This window comes from Anguilla rostrata, chromosome 14 (assembly GCF_018555375.3).
Source record: "Anguilla rostrata isolate EN2019 chromosome 14, ASM1855537v3, whole genome shotgun sequence".
Taxonomy (NCBI): domain Eukaryota; kingdom Metazoa; phylum Chordata; class Actinopteri; order Anguilliformes; family Anguillidae; genus Anguilla; species Anguilla rostrata.
This window is the reverse complement of record NC_057946.1, coordinates 8,830,031-8,843,031: the sequence shown is the minus strand read 5'-3', so window position 1 is coordinate 8,843,031 and position 13,001 is coordinate 8,830,031. Positions and strand designations below refer to the sequence as shown.

Here is a 13,001-nt window from a genome sequence, read left to right as displayed (position 1 = left end):
AGAACCTCTGACCACATATAACCGTGCTACTTAACAAATGTCCGCAAGTCTCATGAAAGTTGCTTTTCACGTTTTATAAGGTTTTGACTGAGCAGGTAGTCTACATTTTATGTATTCTGTCTGCATGTTAAGTCTCAGCAGTTTCTTGAGTGTTGCTGCAGGCATATATCTCATACATTATGTACATCATTGCGTCCCAGATTAAGTCCAGTTTCAATATACCCTGTCCTTAACTTTGGGTACTGAAATAAGCACAACATTTTTTTTTTTCATTATGTGTGAGTCTCCAGTAGCTGAAAATAGTTGGCTTTGTTCCACTAGGGGAAGGCTTGGTTTAAGTCTGCCTGGAATGCTTGGGTTACTGCTGCATTAGTTCCAGTGATACTCCAGAGAAGAGATTTGCTTGTCATCTGATTTGCACTAGCTCTTGTGCTCTGGAGAGTGTAAAATAGCCACTGGCTCACAGTTTGTCTTAAGCCCAAGATGATTGGTGGCAATATCACTGAAGTGTCAGAACATTCCCATCTCCCCTCCTCTCCAAAAATAAAAACAATTATCAGATTTACACAATAGTTAAAAGTCTGCTTGTCTAGGACACCCACCGAGCTTAAGAAACCCTGTTTGAAGAGAAGGACATTCTCGCTCCCACTTCCTCTCCTTTGTGAGCTGAAACTTGGGAATTGCTCTTTAATTCCAAGAAGAAAGGGAGCCCGTGAGTTCACAGTCACCTATCCTTCTGCATTGTTTTCTTTCAGAGGGAGGAAATATGGCGGGTCCCCTGTGCAGCCAGACAGCCAATGCACTGGGCCTGGGGACGCACTTAAATTCTGTCCTGCTCTGTCTCTTTCAGCTCCACTTAGCCAGGTCATTGTAAAAGAGAATGTGCTTCCGATGTTCTCACCTGGTTAAATGAAGCAACAAATCAAATCCCTCCTAATACGTATGGACGGCTAAGTCAAATGAAAATTGGTACTTGGCTACAAGAACATTTGAAATCCTTGTCATTTTATTCTAGGCAGACTATGGCCTCATCTGCCTTTGAACATAATGTTCCCTCTGCCTAAGACCTTAACAAACCTGGGGTCTGCATCTATTGTGAAACATGGGAGTAATCCAGACTTGAGCAAATGAATACCAATTTCCATTACCTGCCTTGATCTTTATTGCACAGGTGATTTGCTCCTTTTGTACGACAGGGAAATAGATATGAATATGATGCATCACATTACAGTCCATTCATTTGGCAGGCTTTCTTATGCAGTGGCTTGCAAAGATAAAAATGTGAAAGTGTTTTCTAAAACGGCACTAAACTTTGCATAAGTATGAGATATGAGTAGTAACAATCAATTAACATAATCTTTTATGACATATCTATTTAATAACTTTTTTAATTTCATTATTAGTTTTATGTACAAATACAGATGCATGTATGCATCTGCATATATCAAATATAAAAAAAAATATTTTTCTGTTTTTAATTTAATTTTCTAGTGCTCTGTTGTAAGAATTCTTCAGAAGGTTTCGAGAAGCACACTTGTGAGTCTCAAGGGGTTAAAGTGTGTGAATGAGAAATAATACAGAGATAAAACTTGCCAGCAGATTTTGGCAGAATGTCTTTTTGTGTGGAGGCCCTGGAGGCTGCAGGATGAGGTCAGTCTGCCTCACAGCTGGCTGTCTGTTAGCTCACAACCTCCGCAGCCCTTTCTCAACAAACCAGCCTCTCAGAACCGAGAGTGTCAGAGGATGACTCATCTTATTACTTCTGTTTCTAAAGCCAGCAAGGCTTGTTTGTCTTTTAATACTCTCCCCCCCTCTCTCTCTCTCCTCCCCCCCTTCTCTCTCTCTCCCTCCCTCCCCTAGTCCATTTCATGACTGAAGATTTGCATGAAGTCTTCTTTTTACCGATCACATCCACTGCCTTTGTCCTCATCCTCCCTGTGTAAGTCTGCCTATTGTGGTATTATATAAATAATAACTAGTTAGGGATCAATATTGTAGTTGCATTTCTGTCATAACTACACATGAGAGCTTGAAATTCATTAAATGATTGTGATTTTCTAGAGAATATCTATTAAGTCTAGCCACAGTAATTGAGATGGAACACATATTGTCACATACTTCAGAACATGATCTTTTTGGCTTATAAATACACTTTTATTTGATCATCACAATTGAGTTCTGGTCTTCACATTCGGAAAAGCATTTTTACTAGACACTAGAAATAAAAGCAACAAAAGAAATAAAAATAGAATTATTTGTAGACATGGTAATTTGAGTAATCTGACTTGAAATACATTATAAAAATATACAAAATTTATCATGTTAAACACAAAATCATACCCAGCATTGAATGGAAATATATTATTCATGTGCTTCAAATGCCACATGTCAGTTCACTAATAAACTATTATAATTTAAGGCTTTGGCCCCAGATGTTAGTATAATTCAGTGTCAATATGTATTTTTCTGTCCCTTTTTTACATGTTCCCTTCTGTCCAAGCTTTGAAAGTATCTGGATGAATGAAAAAAAACAAGTCAATTGCATTGTAATAATAATCATAATACATCGTTGCCTCATTGCTCACAGCTAAAATCAAGACATTTAAGAGCCCAGTTTAATAAAAGGTGAAGGCCTCACAAGCTCAGAGATGCCTTTTCACTTTCACAACTCGTTTCTCGGTTCCTGGCAGCACCTTCTGCCTTGACATCCTCTGGAGAAGCAGAACTCTGCTGCCGCTCGTACCCGCTGCACAAACACTCCTCGCTGCCCAGGTGACGCTTCCGCTTTTCGTGTGGTTCCACTTTCCCGACCTGCCCGCTCGGCCCCTCCCTGTCCTCGGGGCCTGACCCCGCCCGCGGCGCGGGCTCGTCTGGACGGCCGAGGCCCTGGTGGTGGGACTGCCCGTCCGGGAGGAAGGGCTGGTTGCCATGTCCGCCCTCCTCCTCCTCCTCCTCCTCCTCCTCCTCCTCCAGACTGTACTGGCTCATCCTGTCCTCTTCCTGGCACACTCTGCCCCGCACGCTCTCCCCGTCAGACCGGGACAGCCGCCGCATGGTCTTCTGGGAAAGGTCAAAGGGCTCCTCCTGGCTGAAGTGGCCGATGATCCCCAGCTTGGAGAAGTGGTACCTTCCTCTACGCCGGAACCCTGCACACACACACACAGCAGCGCAAACGGACTCCATGAGATTGGATGAGGTGGCCCCTTTTTTGTGTTTTTAAAGGTTTGCAGTTCATATTTAGATTCGGCCAAATTACTGTAGGCCCCACGTCTGAGTGTTTCTGATGGTTCTACTGAGCTGTGTTGATAATAACTGCACCAACCCAGCATTACAATTTTTCTGCTATACAGTATTCTCAGTGATGGCATAACGTTCAGCCAGTAGTTTCCTTTGCGCTAGGCATAGTCCATTCCCCTTCATTTATTTTGTTCTATTCTTTTAAAAAGTACAATCAAAGTTAGGGCACATTCCATGCTCAGAGAGATTTTGTTAATGCTGGCATATTTGCAGCATAGCTGACCAGCTCCTTTGCTTTAGGTCATCACACGCACTGAAAAAAAAAAATGTCAAAACCCAGCAGAAGATAAATTGGATATGACTGTTCAGCAAATATATTATCTCCTTATTTATTAATGAGAACTCCCACCTCATTATATTGTCTCACATCACTAATCCTTTGCACAGTTAAAATGACGCTTGGATAATTCATATCACAAGATGGATTGATGCAGTCAGAGTGAACATAGCATTGATTACTTAGTACCTTAGTGGCTGGGTAACTGTGATTAATGTGAGAACAGTGCATTTTGGTCTAAGAGGCATATTTTAGCTAAAATCTGGTTTTTCAAGTGCATTTCATGCATTTAAAGATTGTATAGAACTACTTGCATTGGTCTATAGCATTAATAGCTAAAAATAAAGTGGTACATTGAATTCAATCACAATGCATTTAAGCGACTGCAGAAAACAATGTTTAGTGTTTTGTTTTCTGCACCATGTTCGTTAATCCGTACATCCGAAAAATGTAACATAAATTTAAATTTACTATTCAAATTAAGAACAAAGCATATTGTGCTTTGATGAAGTCTGGTAAATGAAAACAACAATATGAATCACATTCAAAACACAAAAATGACTGGAATTACAAAAAAGTTATCCTGATTTTAAACCCTGCTTTGTTCGCCCCTATATGTGGGGCAGAATGTGCTGTGTGCAGTATGGCAGCCCTAAGCCCAGGTCTTACCCCAAACACCCAGCCCTCTCTGCATGATGCCATGCTTGACCTTGATGTGGCGAGTCAGGTTTCCCTTCAGGGTGAACTTGCTGGCGCAGTACAGGCACTTGAAGGGCTTGCTGTCCGAGTGCAGGTGCATGTGCCCCATCAGGTTGTGCATTCTGTTAAACTCCTTCCCACAAAGCTGTGACACACAGGGAGGGGAATGAGGGGTCTCCGGTGGCTACACATGAACCAAGCTGTTAGATGCAAGGTGTGTGTGGAAATCGAAAGCACCATCATAAAGCAAATGTTTGGATGTCTGGGAACAAAATGGACTATCAATTATCTGTCAGTGCAAGTGCATTTGTGTCAGCAGCGCTTAAAACGTTGGGGCTTAGGTCATTGTATGCTGCTTCTTCTACTCTATGGATTATTTCAAGACTGTAGCTCTTAGCTAGCATTCAAGAAAAGGCTCACGTTGAACACTTGTGTAAACTGTGCTCTGCACTGTAATGTATTCTGCACATGCCATGCATGTCTGTGTGCATCTTCCCTCCTCAGAGCCTTGGTGTCTGGCGCTGGGGGGGTGGCGGGTGGGAGTGGGGGGTCATGAATGAGTGAGAGGAAGCGGGAGGCAGACGGGCCAGAGGAGGGCTGGGAAGTGCACTCCTGCGCTGTCCTTCCTCTGCATTCTTTCTAGCCAGGGTGTTCCTTTCCTCCAGGAGGAGAGAGGGACTGTAGACTGTCCGAAAGGACCGTGAGAAAACAGGAAGTTCTCCCAAGTGCAAGAGAAAGCGAGATGAAATCTATTTGTGAGCCCTGTTCTCGGGGGACACGAGAGCCATTGTTACTCGGGGCAGTTTGTGCAGCGATATCCTTCCTTCGAACCGAGGAGTCGCTCCGTGCCAAAACGCAGCTATCTGGTCATCTTCTTACCCCTCCCTCTGCAGGTCAGGGACCCACCCTCAACAGCTGGGCCTTTTGCAATCAATATATCCTAATCCCATCCCCACATTTACACTTTAAAGTATGCGCTATGTGTTTCTGATATCACAACATAAGATAAATTGTTTGGTTGGCAGTGGAGTTTGCCATGGAAATGAAATGTGTCATTTCTGCAATTGGGGAAAGGTGTGTCGACTGTCACCAATATGCTTCCAGCGAGCAAAGAAACTGGCTGTTGCTTTCACTTTTTCAACCTTCTTTCTACATGTTTAATTGCACAGTCAAAGTATGGCTAACCTTGCACTTGTAGGGCTTGACATCAGAGTGGACGATCATGTGGGCTTTGAGGGTCTGTTTCTGGACGAAGCTCTTGAAGCAGAGGTGGCACTGGTAGGCACGGATGTTGGTGTGGATCAGGACATGGCGCTTCATGTTGGCCAGCAGGGTGAACTCCCGTCCGCAAATCCGACATTTGTGCTCCTTCACCCCCTGGCGCAGACACGGGTTAGACTGAGTGTTCAGAACATACAACTGTGAACGCTGAGGCATTTAACAAAGGCAGAAAAATATTGAGGGCTTACAAGGGCTGATTTGAAACTGCACATGTTCCCCCGTGTGGAGTACTGTGCGATTGTGGTCTGTTTTGTGAATGACTTCCCGATCTGGAGGTCAGAAAATGGCTCCTGTTACAAACAAGCCTGCTGGTAACTTTCACTGCCTTGGTTACTGTTACAATGTGACATCATTGCAGTTTGTGTATTATTTGGATCTGGATGGTACTACACTTCCATGCCTGTTCGGTATGCCTATTAGGCTCATAAGCAAATTATGATAGCAAAAATACATAATGGCCATATATACAATTACACATAGCTATAAATATTGTATTGTTCTTTCGTCTGTGCTAATAAAAATGGCTTTAGGGCTGAGTGTTTTCCTGTGTCTGACTCCGGTTAATAGATTTCTGTTTTGTTTATTGCTGGCTGTTACAAAAATAATGAAACAAAATAGCCCCCCAAAACGTTGTTGTTGGATTACATATGTTCATTACCTTCATAGTCTGTTGGCCCTTGTGTATATAGTAAATAACCATTGTATCTCAAACATTATGCCTTCTATTTCAACAGCACATAGGAATGTTTTACATTGTCAATAAAGCAAAAAAAATTTACCATAATCACGCTGTAAAACAATTTCAGATCGATCTGTGTCCACCCTCCCTCTATGGATTAATGGGTCTCTATTACGAGGTAGACAGGAAGCTCTAATGCACAGGGCTGGATAATGAATCCTGGCTCAGGCTAGCCTACCTTATGGGTGAGCGTGTGCTGCTTGAGATGGTGCGACTGGATGAACTCCATGCCGCACTCAGTGCAGATGTACGGCCTGATGTCCTTGTGCTTCATCATGTGGTTCTGCAGCTGGCTGGGGTACTGGAAGGTCTTCTCGCAGTCACTGCAGCTGTACACCGTGGGGCCTCGGTGGCTGGTCAGGTGCCTCTTGAGTTGGGCCAGGGTGGGGAAGTCCAGGCCGCACTCCACGCAGATGTTCTCCTGGCCTTTCTCATGCTTCACCTCGTGGGCCCTCAGCTCGCTGGGGTAGGCGAAGCCCCGCCCGCACACCCCGCAGCTGTAGGGCTTGACGTCGCTGTGCTGCATCATGTGCCTCTTCAGGTGGCTGGTCTGGGTGAAGGCCTTGTGGCACACCTGGCACTTGTGGGGGCGGGCGCCCTGGTGCGTCAGCATGTGAGTGTGCAGGTGGCTCAGCTGCTTGAAGAGCTTGCCGCACTGGCCGCAGCCGTGGGGCTTGATGCCGCTGTGGCCCAGGATGTGGGTGACCAGGTTGTACTTGGAGGTGTAGGACTTCTCGCACATGCGGCACTTCCAGCGCTTCTGCTCCCCGCCCACATCCACATAGTAGCTGTCGTCGATGTGGACGCTGACGCCCAGTTTCTCCATGGGCCCCAGCCCCCCAGGCCTGCCGCCCGGGCCCCCCCGATGGCGGCCCAAGGCATCCCTCTGGTAGAAGCTTCGCGGGGGAAGGTGCATGGCCGGGCCTGGCATGAAGAAGGGGAAGGGGATGAGGCCGGGGTGGAGCGGAGGGAAGTACGGAGGGGGCGGGTGCATTAGGGAGCGGGTGGGAGGCCACGGCCTGTCGTGGCCAACCAGCTCCTGCTTCACTTGTATGCTGTTCAACCTGTCCAGAGTCCTGTAAAGCTGGAGCCTGTTCAGATCTATCATCTGGGGGCCGTACTTTGGGAACAGAGCGGGGGTGGGTTGGGGGACAGGGTACGGGCCATGGGAGAGGTCCATGGTTTTAATTTGGCGTTCCTCTTCCAGCTGGTCAGGGGATTGACGGTCTTGGGGGTTTACCCTGAAAGGAGGCCCTTTGCGTTTGCGAGAGCCTCCCTCGGAGACGCAGTGGAGGCGCTCGTACCCCAGGTGGTGCTGGGAGCTGAAGGGGGAGAAGCTGTTAAAAAAGTCGCGTGGGGGGGACAGCCTCGGGGGCTTGAGGAACAGAGGGAAAGGCTTCAGGCAATGACCGTGACCCAAGGCTGGGCTCAGGTTGGCACTGCGAGGGCTCCTCTCTCGCACAACCTGCGTCACGTCTGGCTCCATGTTCTGTCTGAAAAACGAACACAATAAAAATATGCGCTAGATTATCGTCAACACTGCAGTGGTTCACTACATCGCTAATGAGCTGGAAGAGTCTGTCCTCTGTCTGGCTGAAGTGTACATGCAGATGAGAATGTAAGACCAATTCTATAGATCAGCTCAGTTCACATAGATCAGTGTTATCTATCAATGGTTTAAGAACATATTTGTATACTTAATACATGTGTTTCTGAAATGTAAATTGCTGTTTCATCCCAATCTTAAGCTCTGTTCATATCCAGTTCAAGACTTGGCAGTACCTTTAAGTACTAAAGGTGATGATTCTTCTCTTGAAAGCCAAGCAGCTAACAAGAGGCACTGAGTCATAAGAGCCCACAAGTTTTGTTCACTTTCTCATCTGCACCCCCAGCCAGTTCCCCAAACCCTTTACAAACAGGGATCTAATGACAGCAGTATACCGCCAAAAAGGAACTAAACCCAGGCTAGCTCACCTCCATCTCCCTCACTCTGTCCCTGACAAACCAATTGGGATTTTCATTTCTCTGTGGGAAACTACTCTGCTTTTATTTTCACCTGGATGGAAGGCTGACCAATTCCCCTTTCTTTGGCTCTCAGATCAACATTTTACAGTATCACAGCAGTTTTCTCTTCAAGATATGAAAACGCAAGTACGGTTTTTTCTGATGCTGGTGTCCATTTCTCAAATAAGGCGGCGCTTTTAATGCTTCAAACAATGTTTGAAACAATTTTTTCAATGTCACAATTTCTCACTTTTTACACCAGGAGGCCAAAAAACCTAGTGAAGTGGTTACAGTCAATAAGTTAATTAATGTCATGCTATCACTTATACCCAGATCTTCATTTCAACATTTGTAAAAAGCATTATAATAATAATAATAATAATAATAATAATAATAATAATAATAATAATAATAACAACAACAACAACAACTAAGTATAACAAAATTATACTTAGTACTCTGACATAAAGCTTTTTCAGTACCACTGGTATTTTTGGCTATTCCCTGTAGTTATTCATGAAATGGAGAAACAATGGCAGCAGCTATAGCCAAATGAAATGATGAAAAAAGGAAACAACCTTTGTGGAAGTTGATTAATTTCCCCTAATTTGACACCTGCGCCTTTTATTTTTTGCTTACTGTTTCTTGTATGTACAAAGAAAGATAGAGTGGGTGAAGTAAACAGATACACAAAGAGGAACAACGAATTGCTAAATGAAGCCACCCAGCTCAGATGGGACAGATTACACGATAAATTCTCAGTTATAGAAAAAAAATAAAAATAAAATCAGCTTGCACATTTGTACAGCTTACTTTTGCTTCAATGAGACAGTGTAGTTCCAAAGTGTCTTACTTAGCCTTTGGCTCCCTGAAAACTTACATTTTGAGAATTTAAATCCAAATGAACATAATCATTATTATGTGAATTTGTCATACAGACCGTAAGATCACAAATCTTTACATGTTCACATGTTTTTGCTGAACAGACGCCCACATCCAGGGTAAATTCCAAAGGAGCATTTATACAGCTGTATATTTATGTCAACTGTAATTTAACTATAACATGTGACTTGAAATGCAGTTGCACAACTACTAGTTGTAAAGTAGTTGTTTGATGTAAACAAGAGCCCTTAAATACTTTTCAAGGGTAGGTGAATCTCTGAAACGCTACAAGAGAGGCTTGTGTTGCTATTCAGGTGCTCGTTCAGGACTTGTGAAATACTGTAACAACCTACAATGCAAAATATAAGCCATTGCTTTCTACATATTGAGTGTCCAAGCACTGTTCATCATGTAATGATACTATAAATAAAAACATGAAAATTCTTCCGCTCCCATCCCTTGGTCTGCTGGTTTTTAGCGGGTGAACAGACTTGAATGGGACTTATCTCTTTCGTTTCGGTTAGAGACAGAAACTGGTAGGGGCTCTGACTCCCCTATGCTCAATGACAGGCTGTTAATTATGTTTTCAAAGAGATTCACATAGGTTATAGATAGTGATATGTTCAGAAGTTGAGATTTCAGCTGGCTGGAGCTATCCCTGCTACTTCCTGAAGGAGACAGTGTTTACACGTTTATCAAATGTGTCAAGGTTCCAAGGGTAAATCCCGCCACTTGAAGGTTCAAGGGAATAAGAGGCTAATAGCAGTCTTGCCCAGATTTACCCGGCTTTTCAATGGATATTTTCAAACAGTCTTACATCCTCCTGAGACCCAGCAAAAAAAAAAAAAAAAAACTTTAAGCAGTTACATTTTTGGACAAAATGCAAGTAACTTGGATGACAAAATATATTTTCAAAAATAATATTACTTCATTTTTATTGAATGTCCCTTGTAGTGCAGGATTCAGCACTGTAGAACATATAGTTCTTCAGAGTAAGACTAGAAACTCATATCCCCTACAGGGGACAGAAACGGATTGCCTAGTCTTAGGAGGATAAATATATTCATCAGTTTGTAAAGACGTTGAAAGACATTAATTTCCCCAAAGATTATATTTGACACTAAAAGAAAATGTATGTTATGTAGCATTGTGAAATTGAAACATTGAAGTTAGGTGCCCAGGGGTAATATCTTCAGTTTATATCATCAATGTCTAAAACTTGCTTTCAAATATAATTTGTAAATACACCCAATGCATTGCATGAGCAGCATTCCTATAGTATCTGGCCACAGGAAATGACAAATAACAAATCAGCTCTTCTGAATCCATAACCAGTATAACACATTTGTATATAATTTGCATGCATATAGCCTTGTATATGCAAAGAATGTCCTATAAGTGAATATCACACATCCACATTGCCTCCAGTTTACTGCCTGCAGATTGCATCTTCCTGCCACTGGAATACTTGAAATTCCACCTCTTCACACGTACATTGACACAAGTACATACAATATGTTCCACCTAAAGTGGACATACAGTACAGTAATTCATGTTCTTGCAAATAAATAATGTATCCATTAAATCTGTAGCAATGTAAATGGAATTGCAAAAAATCAAAGAAACAAAAAACGATGATATGACTATTTATCATATTATGTATCATGTTATGAATATATTTTAAACATATAACACATATACTATTGATATTCAGGTTAAGTACTTTATTCATGAGTGTAACAGCAGTGTGAGTCAAACCCGTAACATCTAATAATGTCCATATATGTCCAATAGGCACAGCATGTTTTTACAGTCTTAAGCATTCTTTCTTTCAAGTTTATTTTATGCTAAACATTCTGTTAAGTAGCTGTACAGTTTCACTTCTGCGTTCAGAACTCCACTCTGCATACACCATGCATTTCCCAATGTACAGGCATGCCTGTTGATAGGTAATGTTGACTATTGCTATCCATCTGTCCCCCTACCTACAGTAGTGGTTTCACACTCTGTGCATGCTTCAGCCGGAGTGTGAAGTCGGTGCTGTGAAGCCGCAGTGCAGGGCGATGGAGCCGCGGAGACTCACCGGTGCAGCTGTCCCGTGTCTTCGTGCAGACGTACCTGCCGCTCGCCTCGCGCTCCTAACAATGAACCCACCGGCCCTCGGTCCACGTTTGAAGTGGCCCAAGAAAGAGAACAGGAACAATCGCTTTGTTCTCATTTTTCAGATGAGTACCTTCGGAAAAGAAGGAAGGAAGGGAGGGGAGAGGAAGTCAACAAGCCTATGCCTTCCTGCAGAAAAACAAGGAAACTCCAGATAGACATCTCCTCCATTTCTCTTCGAAACACTGATTTGCTGGGCTCCAGGAAAAAGAAATGGGATGAGCGCTGCACTGCCGCAATGCATTTACTCAGTTCTGAGGTCCACCAGTCTTGGATTCTAGTCAGTGGTTGTACCTACTGAGATTTCAGGATGGCTTCTTGTTACTGTAGTTTGCCAACTGCAGCAATCACTTTTCCCAGGGCAGACAGAGATGACTTGAGCACAATTCTACAGGAACACTGACCATCACAGTGCACAACAAGAGTGCTGGCTTCCAAAAATGTGCTCTTTCAGGCTTATCTACAAGTCAGTTGTGATGCACAGCCTTTTGTGATGTGGGCCTGTCTGAATTGACAGTACAGCAGGAAACCATATTTTTGATTGACAGGTTGGTGTTGCCTCAGCTGCGTGTGATTGACAGGATGACAGAATGCAGCCCTGGTGCACTGGTGCTCTTTTCTGCTGTCCCCTACAGCCACACCAGTTTCTGTGCCAAGAGCTCTCTGCTGGCTGCTTACAACACAGCAGCATTGTGCTATAAATGCCACCCCACACTCAGGGAAATGATCCAGCTACTCATGGCTGAATAATGATATTGGAAGTAAAAAATAATGCATATTTTGTACATATTTCCAGAATTTTCTGTGGTTGCCGTTGCTGGAGTGCTGTTCTCTTCACAATACATACTTTCACTAACAACAGTGTCACAGGTGCCCCCTAGCGTTTGCATGAGACAGTTTTATGCATGCAATGATTTTACAATATTCTGCTGACATTTTTACAGTCCTGTTATTTGGCCTGTATTGTAATTTAGGGGGGTGAGGGGTTGTAACCCCCCTATCCCCTCATGAATTACACCCTTGCACAAGTCTACAGTATGTATAACCACTGTGCGCACAATTCAATTTCTGTACAAACAATTTGTTTAGAGCTTAACTGACAAAAAGCCTATGCATCAATATGAGTTAACAGTAAAAAATATAATCATGAAGTAAATGAAAAATAAGCAGGAAAAGAATTTGTGTATTACTTACTTTAATTTTCTTTTTAACAGTGTGTTTCTTTTGTAAAAATTGTGCATATCAAATTTTTTTCTTTATTTGCGTGCTATAAAATATAACAACACACACGCACACACACATATATATATATAGAAAGAGAGACAAAAAGAGAGAGAGATAGAAATTATATGCTGTATTATGTCTGTTTAAACCATCAAGTGTCTGATTGCCATGCTGTCACTGGTAGTACCCATACATACAGTAGAAAGCAGTCATCTCAGACTCTCACTATTGGCAGCTGCCTGCTCAGTCTTACTCAAGTGCGTTTTGCTTCTTTCTTTCCCCCACCTCTTGCAGCTTACATCTGTGCAGCGACATCTCGTATTTCTCTGAGATTAAGCTCATCCAATGGGAAAGCTGGAACATGGAAGTTCCTCCAATGAAAGCTCAGAAACAGAACAGCGGAATGTGGATGGGATCTGTTGCATCAAAGCACCAGGA

General features: G+C 43.2%; 1 protein-coding gene across 5 annotated transcripts; it reads right to left on the bottom strand.

The window, feature by feature from the left end:
* Window positions 1–2,132: 2,132 nt before the first annotated feature.
* On the bottom strand, window positions 2,133–11,421 carry znf366 (zinc finger protein 366). 5 transcript variants are annotated; one of them, XM_064309138.1, is made up of 6 exons: window positions 11,263–11,421; window positions 6,472–7,786; window positions 5,743–5,823; window positions 5,459–5,650; window positions 4,244–4,418; window positions 2,133–3,146 (listed from the first exon to the last, which is right to left on the bottom strand). In XM_064309138.1, the coding sequence occupies exons 2-6, from the start codon at window positions 7,777–7,779 to the stop codon at window positions 2,635–2,637; spliced, it is 2,268 nt and encodes a 755-aa protein (XP_064165208.1). In that variant the 5' UTR covers window positions 7,780–7,786; window positions 11,263–11,421; the 3' UTR covers window positions 2,133–2,634. The 5 variants fall into 5 exon arrangements, with proteins under 5 accessions (XP_064165208.1, XP_064165209.1, XP_064165210.1 ...); XM_064309139.1 differs by having other exon boundaries at window positions 11,165–11,401; XM_064309140.1 differs by having other exon boundaries at window positions 11,169–11,401.
* Window positions 11,422–13,001: the final 1,580 nt, after the last annotated feature.